The sequence below is a fragment of the Mustela erminea genome, chromosome 2, assembly GCF_009829155.1.
Source record: "Mustela erminea isolate mMusErm1 chromosome 2, mMusErm1.Pri, whole genome shotgun sequence".
In the NCBI taxonomy this organism is placed as follows: domain Eukaryota; kingdom Metazoa; phylum Chordata; class Mammalia; order Carnivora; family Mustelidae; genus Mustela; species Mustela erminea.
The window spans coordinates 109,347,072-109,363,417 of record NC_045615.1 but is presented as its reverse complement, the minus strand read 5'-3'; the positions used below and the strand labels follow the sequence as shown (position 1 = coordinate 109,363,417).

General features: G+C 37.4%; 1 protein-coding gene across 1 annotated transcript in view; it reads left to right on the top strand.

Moving 5' to 3' along the window:
• Positions 1–16,346, top strand: part of TAPT1 (transmembrane anterior posterior transformation 1) — a 59,047-nt gene that overhangs the window by 33,202 nt on the left and 9,499 nt on the right. The window contains exons 4-11 of the mRNA XM_032333921.1: positions 5,463–5,625; positions 8,312–8,447; positions 9,765–9,862; positions 10,039–10,108; positions 11,281–11,361; positions 12,966–13,075; positions 15,146–15,205; positions 15,584–15,652. Of these exons, the coding sequence (XP_032189812.1) occupies positions 5,463–5,625; positions 8,312–8,447; positions 9,765–9,862; positions 10,039–10,108; positions 11,281–11,361; positions 12,966–13,075; positions 15,146–15,205; positions 15,584–15,652 (787 nt within the window). The remainder of the gene's footprint in view (positions 1–5,462; positions 5,626–8,311; positions 8,448–9,764; positions 9,863–10,038; positions 10,109–11,280; positions 11,362–12,965; positions 13,076–15,145; positions 15,206–15,583; positions 15,653–16,346) is intronic.

Genomic DNA, 16,346 nt, shown 5'->3' with positions numbered 1-16,346 from the left:
TTGAGAGCAAGTACTTTTTCTCTAATGCTGTAGCAGTCAACTGAGCTTATAATAAGTTCCTTCCATGTAAGCAGTTTTTATTTTGCATTACTCCATAGCTTTATTAAACCAGTTGGGTTTTTTCCTAGTATAGTCTGAAATTATTTTAAAGCCCAAAGAAAGACTTTAATCATTCAGCCTCAGGACTTAGTAATTATTTTTCTACTATATGTTGGGGAAAATTAAGATTTAAAATACTGTTTTCTTTCTTTCTTTCTTTTTTTTAAAGATTTTATTTATTCATTTGACAGCACAAGCAAGGGGAGTGGGCAGATAGAGGAGAGGGAGAAGCAGGCTCCCCGCTGAGTAGGGAGCCAGATGCAGGGTTCAATCACAGGACCTTGGGCTCATGACCCAATCTGAAGACAGATGCTTAACCAACAGAGCTACCCAGGCACCCCAAAAATACCATTTTCTAATTAAGGAAAACATCTTAATCTCAATACTTTATTTGAATTTACTTCAAGATTATAAAAGGACTTCTTTTTTTAAAATGGGAACCATATTGAATATTTTACTTTTTCTTACTTTACATTCTTTCATGTATACAACAAATAGCTAAAAGTGTTAAAAGAGAAAGAAAAAAAGATTCAGTCTGTGTATTTTATAATGAACTATCTCATGCCGATAGCTTGACACATTTCTACACCAATTTGAAAATCAACCAGGCAGGGATTATCCCATTTTTCTTACACATCTATGTTGCCTTTTCTTTTTTCTTGATCTTTTTCTATGCTGCCAGTTTTTACTTTAATCTTAGCATGTTACCTTCTGCCACTGAGCAGGAGGAAACCTAGTAGATCATCTCTGCCCACTGCATTGTTCTGTTCCCATGAATCTCCAAGCCCTTTGAAACGAGCAGTGCTTTAATTGACAATTGCGCATATCCAGTGGAAGTATTTGAATGACTAAGAGATGAAACTTAGAAATGAGAAAATGTGGTTTCTGTCTGAGTGGCTTAACGTGAGAACTTAAAAAATAATTTAAGTTCCGCTGAATATCTTGTTTAATGTTAACTTGTCTTGCCATAACTCACAGCCAAACCTGTGAATTAGATTAGTGGGTTTTTCACTTTGTCCAGTAGTTTATTCCACTTATTTATGTGTTCATGTGAGATGTCCAGCATTTGCAAAATGAATTGCTAGTAACTACCGTTTAACAGATGTTTATAAGGAAGAACTTGAATGTGAAACTGTTGTTTGACAGCCAATTCCAAGTTCATTGGCAAGGCTGTAAATAAGCTTCTTATGGAGTTGGAAATGCTTATCAGATAGTCATCTAAAAATATCCTGACAGAGAAAACAAATACTGGGACTGGTTCAAGTTCTTTTAATCCTGCGAATTTATTTTGAGGTCAGGTCTTTTCTTACTCATAGATGCTACGAGAGATATAGATGTCTTCTAAGGTGCCACCTTGGAAATAGTTTTTTTTTTTTTTTTTTAAAGATTTTATTTATTTTATTTGACAGACAGAGATTACAAGTAGGCAGAGAGGCAGGCAGAGAAAGAGGGGAGGAAGCAGGCTCCCTGCTGAGCAGAGAGCCTGATGCGGGGCTCGATCCCAGGACCCTGGGATCATGACCTGAGCCGAAGGCAGAGGCTTTAACCCACTGAGCCACCCAGGCGCCCCGGAAATAGTTTTTATTTTTGCAACCTTTTTTTACAGGGACGTTTATAGGAAAACAAGAGTCTGTTTCTTAGGAGTTCTGCTGCTTTTATTCTTTATTTGAATAATATTCCTTAAAATCAGAGTCATCTCTGGAGCAACCACTTCGGATGTTAGCAAAGGAGATTTTTGCCAGAGCAGGAGCACACAGAGAGCCATGGATCCAGTGAAATATGGTCCTGTTTTTTTTTCTCTTTTTAGAAATGAAGAATAAAAATGAGCTGTCAGCACAGTGATGTTATATCATATTAAATTATACTGAAAGAGAAAGGGTACTGAGTTGTTTATTTAAAAGTTCTTTTAAAGAAAAGTCTCAAAAAACAAAAACAAACCAAAAAAAAAAAAAAAAAAAGGAAAGTCTCAAATGGTAGATGATAGTAATGAACATGCCTTCTAGAGCCAGACTGCCAAGGTTCAGATCCCTGCTCCTCCACCCCTTGACTTAATAACTGTCCAGCTGTGGGTACATTCCTGATTGCACCTTGCCTCATCTGTAAAACTGAGATGATCTATATAGTACCTTGCCCACAGGATTATTGTGAAAACTGAAATGAGTATATTCCAAGTGCCTAGAACCAGTGCCTGCCACATAGTAACCGAAAATTGTAGCATAAGGTGTTTGTAAAACTTTATTGTGGTTTTACAACCTAGTTTGATCCTAGGTGAGATAAAGCTAAATTAAAGTTGTTTCTGCTTGCTTGATTTAAAATTTTTATCATCTTAGTTCAAAATGTGTCATACTGTGTTATTTGGGTATATCTATTTCCAATGTTTGTTAGCTCTAATTTGCAGCGATGTCTTGTAATTGATACACCCTTCCTTCATAGACACACATTAACACATTGGCCCTTTGTTGTATATGTTTATGAAGACACACAATTGGATATGATATATATAAAAGCCCTTTGTCTCTTAAATAAAATTATTTTGGCTGAGATCACTTAACTAAATAGATGCCAGTCTGGTACCAAAAGCTCTAAGTATAGTTTTCTTTAATTAGTTATCAAAGTCACCTTAGTAATTAATGCAGATTAATTAATACTGCCCTACTTTGGGTACCTATCATTTTCTTTAATTCATAACGTGTGACCTATAGTTCCTAACTACAAAGGGCCACGCCTCTTGGTGATTTGTGGTATTTGGCATTTGCAGAGCTGCACCTGCACTTCAGAGGAAGAGTGGGCTGCTGTAGTCCATACTGATGCCAGCTTGTCCCTCTGCTGTCTCGGGACAGAGTCACACAGGCCAGCAGCCCAGAGTGTTCAGAATGCCTCCTCCTCTCATTGTTTGAATGAAAAACATGCTTCCCCCCACTCAACAAATGTACTACCTCTTCTGTTTTTAATTTTGTAGGGTGGGAGCAGAGAATTGCCTTGATGAGCGAATAACCCTAGGCAGAGATCTGTGTTCTGGGCTGGGTGTTTGGGAGACATAGGTGAAGATCCCTCTGGTTCCATGAGGAGAAACGGGCCAGCATCCACTTGGGTTGGGAGAGAGGAGCAGCACTGGAGAAGAGTCAGGGGGACAGGGAAATGGTGGAGATTGATCAGCTTTGTCCTTGATGCAATTTTCCCCAAAATTTCAGCTGCTAAGAATAATTTTACTTGGTTTATCAGTTTATATTGCTGGTGTCAAGACACAGGGTCTGACATAGACAAATTCTGACCTGTCTTCCCATATGAACTCACTGGATCAGCCCAGTGTTTTCCCATCTACTTATAACCCTTTGTGGACTTAATTCTCACAGAACTTACCTCTTCAGGATTTTTGCAGTATCCTGTATTTTTTCTGTGAACAGATCAATTTCATGTCTGACTAAAAACCATGTGTGGTGTGCACTGTGGAAAACAAGAATGAGGTTCTGTATCACCTGCTCACAGAGCTGCTATTGCAAGCCTCGTTTATAAACTAACATTTCACTGTTTTTGTAAAACAGTGTTTCAGGTAACAGTTTGGAAGACCTATCCTTGTTGAACCCTGCAAGGCTCTCTCGAAGAGAAGAGCCTTGATCTGAATGTGGACAGTGGTTAGGGAATAGAGAAGATGTGAAGACCTCAGAATGTCGAGATTCAGCTGGAAAATGAGCTCACCCCCTTAGGTAGTTGCTAGAACATTGTCACGATGGTGAGAATGAAGAGATTCTGTAACTCCTGAAGAAAGTGCTGGAGGCTTTTTATTGATTACATAAAAGTTCCCAAACAGGAGATGGAGCATTTCCTGTCTTGAGGAATTCGCCTGCAGTAGAGCAAGCTGCTTTCCATTCCAGCCACAGGAGTTTCATATCTACTGAAAGAAATCATAAATTTCTGCTCTTCTTTGTAGTTTTTCTGTGTCTTAGTCAGATGTTTCCATGCACAATTTAGGTTTTGCTCTTCACACTCTGACCTTGAAGTGTAAGGGTGGAAACTTCTCCTTTTTCCCATCTAGTTTCTTCTGCTGGTCCAATAATTAGATTGTCATAAAACAGATTCACAGGGGAAAAATACAATTTCATACATACAGGAACTCATAAAAATAGGCAACTCAAAGAAGTGAGTAGGCAGGACACTTTTATACCTTTAAAACAAAGAGATAGTAAATTTATGAAGAATTAACAAGATGGAGAAGTTTAGGGTTGGGATAGCAAATTAATAAAGAAGTGACAAGTGTTGTTTGTACAGCCTTCTCAGCCCTGAATTTCTTCTCTCTGGTGGTAAGGATGCCTTCTCTGCCCAGGGGAGGGTGCCATTCCCTAGGGAATTTAGCTCCCACTTTGAAGGGGACAGAAGAGGTCAGAGTGTCCTTCTTACACCAGCTGTTTCTTACATAGTTTTAATTCAAAATAAGATGCCATAGTAGCATATTTTGAGGTGGACTGCCTTGAACCCTATCCTGAAGTAAGCAGTGGTTCTCCTAGTAGTAATTAGGAAAAAACTAGTTTCAGCTCCTGTCAAGCAAGAAAAAGATAGGAGGGGAGAATTCACAGGAAATATAAATAACTTAAATATATAGAGAAATGTACTTTCCTAAAGGGAAGAATTAACTGAAACTATGCTAGATGCCATTTCAACAGTGGAATTGGCAGATAGCCAGCAGCCAATCAACCTGGATTGCAGCATGTCCACTGCAGCCTTCCCCAGGAGCTGCTAGTGGATGTGGACATTGGCACAGCCATTGCAGAGGGTAGTTCACTGCTTCTCTTGAGGGAACATACCCTCCGACTATAGGAATTTATTCTACGGGTACATTTTCACATACAAGGCATGACATGCACATGACATCATGGTTCATAGTTGCAGAATACTGGCCATCTGCCAGGGTGTTCCATGAATTACCACACATCCACACAGTGGACCCCGATGCCATCATAGAAATAGGTACTCCTCGTGCAGTGACATGGAGAAACCTGCTCCGCTAGTAAATAAAAAGTGCAGGGTGCTACCTGTGTGTGGAAAGGGCTGAGCCAGTGGGCTGCCGGGCTTCAAGATGAGGTTAGAAGGAACTCCATTGCTTCAAAGCACATTGTCGGCAGGTGCCCGCCCTCTGTGTTTCCTTGTTAAGAGGACCCACTTCTGCTAGTAATTCTGGTTTAACATTTTTGTTGTTGTTTTTGGGCAGAAAACTTCACATGGTTGAGTAGTCAGTATAACTTGTTAGTTCCTAGAAGAGTGACTGAATTCTCATTATTATCTCTGTATGCTTGTATATGTCCAGTAAAGATGATTTCAAGAGCATGTAAAGTAAAACTCATGCTTTTACTACATCTTATGTATTTCAGGGACAGACGTTTGCTTCAGCCTGCTCAGGTGTGTGACATTCTGAAGGGTGTCATTTTGGTGATCTGCTATTTTATGATGCACTACGTTGACTACTCCATGATGTATCACCTGATAAGGGGGCAGTCAGTCATCAAGCTCTACATCATCTACAATATGCTCGAGGTGAGTGAAGGCCCTCCTGTACCCGCACAGTCAGCCTAGCCTCCCAACCGCACAGGCTTGGTCAAGGTGCAGACTTTGAACCCAATGATACAGAATATTCACCCGACGACTCTAGTATTGGGACAGAATCTAATGCAGATTCTGATTAGGTAGTTCTGGGCTGAGACTGGACAATCTTGTTCTCACGAGATGGTACCTACTGCTGGTCCTTGGTCCCCAGGGCATGATGCATCCTCAAGTAGGAGAGAAAGGTACCTGCTGTCTAGAGACTTTTTAGTTAGTACCCCCTTGAGAATGTAAGTTATCATATGGTGGGGTAATTTGTTTGCATATTCATTGGAATATTCATTGGAAACCCATGTATACATCTTACTAAAACTTTAAAAATTATGAAAAACATGTTAGGATTGTATATACATTTGCTATAATAGATTTACATTTAAAATGCTTTGGAATTTTTACATAGAGCGAGTAAACATAAGTTTCTCAGTTTCTCCAAGTACTTAGTATTTTTTTTAAATGATTTTATTTATTTGAGAGAGAGACAGAGATAGCGAGAGAGAGCATGAGTGGGGAGGAGGAGTAGAAGAAGCAGGCTCAATCCCAGGACCCTGGGATTATGACCTGAGCCAAAGGCAGATGCTTAACCAATTGAGCCACCAGGTACCCCAGTATTTTTAATGCAGTGTATTTCACTTTAAAGCAGTCAACATGTGAGAACCTGCTGTCATGCAAAAAATAAGCAGCTACACAAAGAAAAAAAAAACATGCTTTGCTATATAGGCAGAATTTTAATCAGTTCTTAAAATAGTTACTCTAGGGGCACCTGGGTGGCTCAGTGGGTTGGGGCCTCTGCCTTCGGTTCAGGTTATGATCCCAGGGTCCTGGGATCAAGCCCCGCTCGGGCTCTCTACTCAGCAGGGAGCCTGCTTTCCCTTCCTTTCTCTCTGCCTGCCTCTCTGCCTACTTATGATCTCTATCTGTCAAATAAATAAATAAATAAATCTTTTAAAAAAAAAAAAAGTTACTCTAGGTTATATAATAAAACTTTTGAGATTCACATGCATTTTTCTCTATTACTTTTTAGGGATACAAATAAGGTCTACTTATCTTTTAATTTAGCTGGGAAAGCATTTTTCCTAATGAGTGGGCAGAAGGAGGGATGTCGGGGGCTGCTGGCCTTTCTGCTCTGAGGCTGTATTGCTATGGTAGATGAGGGCTTTCCATCTCTTCACAGAAGCCATAGAACTCTGGCCATCCCAGTTACTCCTCAGTTCATTGACCAACATGTTTTAAAACCACACCCCAGCTTCCTGATTCTACACTCATTGCTTTTGCTCCTGCTCTGCCCCTCCACCCTCCCCAAGTAGGATGCACCACATAGGATGCAGACAGTGTGGGTGAAGTGTGAAAGGCGGAGTAGTCATCCTCTCACAGAAAAGCCTGGGCTCATCTCGCTCCTTCTGTAGCCTACCAGTCTCCTTCACTGCCTTTCCTTTTAAGGTATTGCAGGTGATGCAAGCTTCTCCCTACCCCCACACGTAATGCATGTGCCCCTAGTTTACAAAACCCTCTACAGGGTGGCCTCAACACTGTTATTAGAGAATAGGCCTCAAGGAAAAGGGTCCACAAATTGCTGATCAGAATGGCTGAAATGCATATTCGCTTTGCAGACTATACTCGTTGATGTAGTTTTGGCATAGTGGAGATAAACCATCTCTGACCAAACCCCACTTCTTCCACTTACTGACTCACTGCCCTGGACATGGGTACTAGTTGCTGAGTGTCTCTAACTCTTCCTGTTTCATCTGTGAATGCAAGTGCTAGGGGAATTGTGAGTGTGTGGTGAAGCAGTGTATAGGCAGGGCTTAGCACAGTACCAGACATGTGTTGGGTGCCCCCTAAACAGTGGGTCACTATTATGCCTGCATTTGACAATTGAATTGAATTGAATTGAATCGAAATTTACTGTGTGCCAAGCACTGCCTTAGGCCCTGAAGATCCAGAGGTGAGCAAAGCCTGTTCTTAAGGAGCTTATGTTTTGCAGGTGGAAAAGAGACTATAAACCAGGAGGTATTTGGAAGTGATAAATACCATAATGCAAAAGAACAGGGTGATGGATTAGAGACTGAGGGAGCCAGAGATCGACGGCCTGGGTGTGATTGTAACATTCTAGCCAAAGCCTGTATAATATATACTCTCCTTTCTTTTTTATGTGCTGCTTTTTTTCATCATACTCTATTCATGGAGATCAATACCTAAAAATGTCTTTTGGAAGTAAATCTGCATATTATATACTCTGTGATTAATCTAAAACAAATTAGAGTTACAGCTGTCTACAAATTTTAGGTGCAAATACAGTGGGTCAAATGATGTATTTGTCTTAAAAGACTTAAGTTCGAATCCTGAATCTGAATTTAAAGAATTAAAATCAGAAAGACTATGATTTTGATGTGCTTCTCCCTTTTATTTTTGCCACTATGTAATACTCTTCTTGTTATAAATATATAGCTAATTAGACAAAGTCTAATTCAAATAATGCAAGATTTCAAGCACTCACTTTTTAAAAAGTCATAGCTCCAATATTTTTGAGTTGCATCTGAGTTTGAGTAACATATTTAGGTGGAATGTTAAAAAACACTTTTCAGAAAAAGAAAAAAATTTTTCCAATAATTTTTCTCTTTAGGTAGCAGATCGTCTGTTTTCATCATTTGGACAAGATATATTAGATGCTCTCTATTGGACAGCAACAGAACCTAAAGAAAGAAAAAGAGCCCATATCGGAGTGATTCCTCACTTTTTCATGGCTGTTCTCTATGTCTGTATCCTTTAGAATTACTGGAAATTTCAAGTCAGTACATATTCTACATTATTTTATTCGGCTAGCTATTTCTCAAATTTAAAGGTGTATGTGAACGTGTGTGTGTGCGTGTGTGTGTCCTGAAGATTAATGTGAAATGTCTGCTTTCTTTTAATAAATTGGTTATAGTAGTTATTGTGAATTAAAGAGCCTCATGTATGTTTGATCCCTTTAACTGGTAGAAAACAGTTCTAGTCTCAATGTGACTGATTATATGGAAGAACTTGAGAAGGCTAGGTTTGTATTTATACATACTCTATAGAGATCCACATAACTTTCATGCCCATACTGAAATTGTTTGGAAGTTATCTTTAAGCCTATGAATGTTTTGTTAAAATCTAGGACTTAAAATGTATGTGGTTCATCTAGAGGTAAAATTTGAAATTGTTTGGGGAGGAATTTTGGAATTTTTATCTCCTCTGCTCCCCACACCACTTCTTAAAACTTTTCTTTTGAAAAGTTAAAGGCTTTACTATATAAACTGTTTGTGTGCATGTATGTAGCCATCTGTGTATTTGTACACACACATGCATAGTTAAACTTAAGTTCCATATGGGGTCCAGATTCATTCACAGGAATGTGTACTGTCCCTGAATTTGTCATGCCTGAAAATATTGGGTTAATACTTGGAAAGTTAAGGGGCTCAGTGGGAAGATTTCTATAAGCATAAAAGTTTGTTCTAAGTATGTGGAGTAAAACAGTGTTCTCATTTAAATAAACTATTCTATGTGCAATATGAATATAATTCTGCAACTTGTGAATATCTTCAAAAATGACATCTAAAGAAGAATCTCAATTATCAGACATTTCTTGTCATCTTACATCCCCACGCCAACGCCCTGCAGAACTGTAGAAGCCAGTTGCTTCCAGACTTCTACTTTGTGTTCTTTTCTATTCTAGAATGTAAATCAGCTAAGTCTCTTTTTTCAGTATTTACCATAGTTGATTCCACTTATTAGAAACTTTTTTGAGGGCCTGTTTCCCACATCTTTTGCCAAATGCCAGAAGTCCAGAAAGAACAAGATAACCATCTTCCAGGACTCACAGTCTAAGTGAATAGATGCCCAGAGGCTCATTTCTGCTTTTGTTTCAGGTGGGTCCTGTACATCATAGCTGGCAGATTTGTATCAACTATAGCTAACAAGGTAATAAAACACTAACGCAAGACTGGATTTAGAAAGCATAATCATCCCTCCCATTGTTCACTTTCTAAATTGTATAGTTTCATATACTAATATGAAAACAGACTGGCTTTTTCCTTGACATCATTCACTGCTAGTTTTGCATGCAATTCTTATCATGGTTCAAGCAACAACTCTCAACGTGGCTTTTAACTCGCACAACAAGTCGCTGCTTACCATCATGATGTCTAATAATGTAAGTATGAGATTTTATTTTATATTTTTGAGGTTATATGGGCACCTTAATGGCAATATTGTGGATGACTAAATTATTTTTTAAATGTTATTTACTGTCCAGAAAGTTTTATATGTATCTTGTCCATTTTTAAACTGTTACAGTGATAAAGGTGATATTTTTGTTTACTATTTCAGTTTGTTGAAATTAAAGGAAGTGTTTTCAAGAAGTTTGAAAAGAACAATCTTTTTCAGATGTCGAATAGTGGTACGTACACTTAGCTTCTACATGCACCTTTATGCAGTATGATTTTGCAATTTATTTTGAATCTCTCTGTCACATTTCCTCTGGGCTACTGCTTCTTTGACTTAGCTGTGCTTTCTCTTACTCCCTTAACATCTTTACCAGGTTTTCTTATTATCATGGTTATTGTAATCTCCAAATATTTCAATGTGACAGTTGTATAGCACCATACCATTCTTCCAGAGCTTGTTATTAATCCAAAAATTTCTTCATAGCAGATGATATTCCATTTCGTAGATGTAGAAACTAACACGCAGAGAACATAATTTGACTTCCCCAAGGTCACCCACACAAATGTCAAGAACAGAGTTATGACTGTAAACCTCAGATTGCCTATCTGTGCTCAGCTTTTTCATTTATGCCTTACTGGCTCCTTACTAACCCTAAGAAGAGTGAAGGCACATCTGTCCCTGGAAACATTATCTTTTATATCATAGTTACAAAAATCAAAGCAGCATAATGTCTTTGTTTTCAAAGTATAGCCTGTGGAACCCTGGAAGGGCATCCCTGAGACCCTGCAGTGAAGTTCACAAAGTCAAGAACATTTCACGAGAATATGAAGACATAATTTATCTCTCACCATGTTGATAATGATGAGATACCAGTACCCACCCCCCAGAGTGGCTGCTCCCATAGTCTACCACTGACAAACACTAGCAGGGGTACCAACTGACTGGTGTTCTCATACTTTGATGGGAAATACTGCATTTGCCCTGGTAGGTTCTTATACAGTTAAATGTTTGCCTGTTCTGTAACTTAGCAGTGAGAACACATTTTCACAAAAGACTTGTACAAGAAATACAGGAGCTTTATTCATAGCAGCCAAAAACTGGAAATAACCCAGTGTCTTTCAGTAAGAAAGCAGATAAACGAATGGTATAGCCATGCTGTGAAACACTACTCGGCTATTTAAACAGAAAAAAACACTGATATGTCAACCATATACAAAACTGGGATTTCCATACCTGAATTGAGACATAAATGCCTTACCAATGTAACACCATCTTATATATAAAATAGTATATTTATTTTGCAGACATTTATATATAATTAGACTTTCGTCACGTTCTAAAAGTTGTACGTGAGCTATAGTATATTATTTATATATAGTACAGTATGTTTTAATTTTTTTTCAGATATTAAGGAACGATTCACGAATTACGTGCTTTTGCTAATAGTGTGTCTAAGAAACATGGAGCAGTTTTCTTGGAATCCAGGTATGTAACTGTTAGTAGATACAGTGCCTTCTAATTTCACTCTTTTTTTTTTTTTTTTAAGATTTTATTTATTTATTTGACAGACAGAGATCACAAGTAGGCAGAGAGGCAGGCAGAGAGAGAGGAGGAAGCAGGTTCCCTGCTGAGTAGAGAGCCCGATGCGGGGCTCGATCCCAGGATCCTAGGATCATGACCTGAGCCGAAGGCAGAGGCTTTAACCAACTGAGCCACCCAGGCGCCCCTAATTTTACTCTTGAACCAAAAATCATTCTTTTACATGACTAAAGTGAATATTGCAGAGAACTTCAAAAACTTGAGCTGCTCCACTCCTAGGGTGTTGGAGATATCTGTTTGGGTAGAAGGGATTGAGCATGTTCCCCGTGGTGTGGTGGGTGGTGGGTGGAATGCGTCACCATGTGAAGTAGTCTTTGGCCCATCATTTCCTGTAAACCTCACAGTGTCTCTAGAGCTGTGTACTCCATGGGTGAGTGGATGCTGCTGAGCACTGCAGCCTATTTGTTTCTTTTCTTAACTGTGGTGCCCTGGGGTTATCTAAATGCAGTTGGCTTTTTTTCATTGTCATGGTTCGCCAGAAAAACTTTTGTTCTTTCTTAACATTTGTCTTTTACTCATTCACTGCCTCTTATTTAGCATTTTGAATAAGGATAAATTGAAAAAAAAAAGATACAAGACAGTACATTTTGTTACTTACACATTTTTAAATCAAGGCTGATAGGAAGTTGTTAAGATTCTATGAATTTTCATTATCCAATCACGTACTAGGCATTTCCATAAAGCCAGGCACTATAGCACACGTACAGAGTCCTAAGATAGACATAGGACTCCCAGGCTGATAGTGGAAATCTGCAGGTAATTATAGAGTCTGGCAGTGCTGAGTGAGGTTGGTGGGAAATGGATGGCCATGTCTTGTGTAATTGAGAGTTTTTTCATGTCTGTCATTTTTATGCAGCCTCATTCTTTAGGACCGAGATTATACTTTGCATTTTATTTATTACCCTCAATGCCGTGCACATCCCAGGCTTTTAATAACTTCTTCATTTATTTTGATTCATTGCTAGTTTTCAGATACCTGTGAAAAACCAGAAGCAGATGTTAAATGAGATATGTGATCTTGGAAATATATTTCTAGAAGTTTTTTCGCAGTATCTTTAATTCATAGTGATAAAGAGGGGAGGAGATTTTTCAGTTGACTTCAGCACATGTCCCTACTAGCTATTTACTGTCACAATAGGCAGCTATCAAATTAAAGGATTTTATGACAAGCCTGGTTAATTAGCCATCCTACCAGTGTGCCGGCCCCATGAAGGAGTTTGGAGGCTCCGTTCACCTTTTTGTCCTGCCCCTCAAGGGTTTAGCACAGAGGAAATACAGAATAAAGAGCTGTTGATTGAATTATCCTTTAATTTGATAAAATATAGCTCTTGTGATAATTGAATGCTAGTTTTGTCTCTTATCGTTTATTAACAACATTATAGTTAAGCTCTGGAGATTTCAGATTTCTATGGCAGCCTGTGATATTATGGTTTAAGATGTTCTATTCATATTAAGAGATTTAATTGTCTCTTTTTCCCTGTCCTTTCTAGATCACCTCTGGGTGTTGTTTCCAGATGTCTGTATGGTGATTGCATCAGAAACTGCTGTGGATATTGTAAAACATGCCTTTATCACCAAGTTCAATGACATTACTGCAGATGTATGTATTTTAATAAGCAAGCAATTCAGTGTTTAATGTTGACTTCAGTGAAAATTGTTACAGCCACCCTAGAAAACAGTGTGGAGGTTCCTCAAAAGGTTGAAAATAGAACTACCCTATGACCCAGCAATTGCACTACTGGGTATTTATCCAGAGGATACAAAAATACTGATTTGAAGGGGCACATGCACCCCAATGTTCACAGCAGCTTTATCATTAATAGCCAGATTAGGGAAAGAGCCACAAATGTCCATCGACTGATAAATGGTTAAAGAAAGATGCGCACACACATGCACACATCAAAAAGAATGAAATCTTTCAGTGACAATGGATGGAACCTAGAGTGTGTTATGCTAAGCAAGACAAGTCAGAGGAAGACAAATACCATATGATTTCACCCATATGTGGAAATTAAGAAACAAAGCAGTTGAACATAGGGAAAGGGAAGGAAAAATAAGATAGAAACCAAGAGGAAGGTAAACTGAGGGTTGCTAGAGGGGATGTCGGTGGAGGATGGGATAAGTGAGTGATGGGTATTAAAGAGGGCACTGTTGGGATGAGCATTGGGTGTTATATGTAAGTGACGAATCACTAAATTCTGCTCCTGAAACTAATACAAGAGTATGTGTTAACTAACTTAAATTTAAATTAAAAGAAAACAAAAAATAGTAATTATGAAAAGTAATATTCATGTAAAAAGTAATATTAAGTAATGTTCTTAATATTATAAAGATATAAATATTATAAAATATTATAAAGATGTAAAATAAAGCTAGGTTTATTCCATTTATTAAGACAAGAGTACTACTTTGAAGTTAGAATTATAATTTTAAATTTTGAAAAATTGTTATTCTACAGAAAGTATGTTATTTAAATACTGAACAGTCCTGGTTCCATACAGTTTTGTGGAAGTAAAGTTTGGGTAATAGTTCAGGTCAGAGTAGAGTGTCACTAACTCAGAATCATGATAAATTGTTAATACTATCATAGTCTGTGTACTTAAAAAACTTCTAAAAATCACATTGTTTCTTTTTAAGCATAGACTATCAAACCTTTTCTCTCTGGCTAGATTTTTTTTAAGTATTTTGTATTTAAAAATTGATTTTTTTTCTGTGATTATAGATTTCTCTGTAGTTGTAGAATACAAGAGCCTTATATTTTTTGGTGAAAGCACTTAGGAGATTTGCTTTATGTTTCAACCAGCGTTCTGTGGAGTTTCCACAAATAGATGTGTGCTGTAGGCCCATTGTACACTAAGCATGGAAGTTCTCAGTGCCTTCCCTATTCCTACCTCAGCCCCAAAATGAATATTCATTTGGACAGTTTCCTAGTTTTTATTTGGGTTGTACTTTGTCTTACTGTGGTACTATTTCAAAAAGCAGAGATTTGAAATCTAATGTGGTTGCAATTGCTAGAATATGATTTGATTAAGAGTTTCTGAATGCTTTAATAAACTTAAATAAGATTTTGTACTCTTTTGTAAAGCACTGATCAAGTAATTTCACTGTTGACTTTCTTGGTTTCCTCAGTACAAAATAGTTGGCTTCCATGGGATCATTCTCTCATTATCTGAAGGCAAAATTAATAAACTTGATTCAAGTACTTAGTGCAGTTTTAGTGAAATAACAGTTTCCAGTGGCTTTGTAAATGTTACCTCTTCGAACTCAGTTTTACATCTTGCTTAGCACCCATTGTTTGAATGATATATCATTATCGTAATAATAATTTTTTAAACTGTGCATTTAAAATTTAAAAATTATTTTATATGTATTATACTACTTAAATAACCACTCTTCCCCAGATTCTATAAACTCTCAGGATCATAATCATTGACTGTTTATCCCTCTTTGAAAAAAAATCTTCAAAAAGCTTGTGAACATAATAGTTGGGACTGAGGCTGTTTTACCTTTACTGTAGGAAAACAGAGAAGCACTGTCCAGATGTCTGTTTGGCCATAAGCACTTTTTCCCTGGTTAATTATTAAATGTTTTCATCTACAAAGTCAATTAAGTCTTTGTACATTATACATTGCATTATATCACTTAATATTTCACTTTTATTTGTCTTTAGGTCTACAGTGAATATAGAGCCAGCCTTGCTTTTGACCTTGTTAGCAGTCGACAGAAAAATGTGAGCATTATATTGAATACAGAGTCCAAAATTACCTGAACAATGGTTTAATTTAGCGTGGAATATTGGTTAAGGGAAAGTTGCATAAACTGCAACTTCCTACTTATCTCTATTCTCGACACTATGTTTGTAACTTAGTAAAATAATGACAGTACTTAATATTAAATAAGGTGTGATTTCTGTAGCATATTAACTGTTATACAACTTTGGATTTAGAACTTCTTAATGAACATTTAGATTTCCACATTTTACTCAATTATATAATAGTTGTCGGGATCTCTTTTTGTGCATAGCCTCACCCATTGAGAACATCTGCCAGTGGTAAGTGGAAGTGAACTTTTTCGAAGCCATAAATCCTTCTTTCCTTTCTCTGTGCAGGCATATACTGATTACAGTGACTCTGTGGCACGGAGGATGGGGTTCATCCCTCTCCCATTGGCTGTTCTAGTAAGTTCATACTTTTTTTTGCTTTTCTACAGTGAGATAGCTGTTATGATAAAGTATTAACAAATGGATTATCGAGAAGTTTATTTCAGACAGACCTGATACAAAAACTAAAGGTAAATGACTTGGAAGGAAATTTTAAGTTATGGTATTATTCTTTTGGATTTTGAGCTGTGCAACAGATGAGTAATTTTAACAGATATTTTATGTAATGGCTTTCCTAGTAATGAGAGTACTCATTTTTGCTTATTCATTTGGCAGAGATTTTTCTTTTTGAATGGAAATGTCTAGTGTAGGCATTGGTGCGACCACTGTAGCATGTGTTAGCGGAAGTATAAGAAGTCTATCCAACATTTCTAAAAGGCAGTGTGACAGTATTATGCTTTGATGCAGTACTTGGAGTTCTAGGGATTTATTCTAAGAAAATAGTTATAAAAAGCACATGATAATTTATAGGCAAGATTATGCATCGCAGTGGCATTTATAATAATAGAAATTTGAAAGTCATGAAATAGGTTAAATAAATTTTGGTATACTCAAATGAAGACATAGTTTCTATCCCTTATAGTCACTTTTTACAATTTTTGCAGAGGTTTTACAATGAAAATTTTTCCTGTTATACTCAGAAAAAATATGTATACATATTAAATATTAGCACTGAAATGTATTAAATCAATCCAAAAAATAGTCACCAACT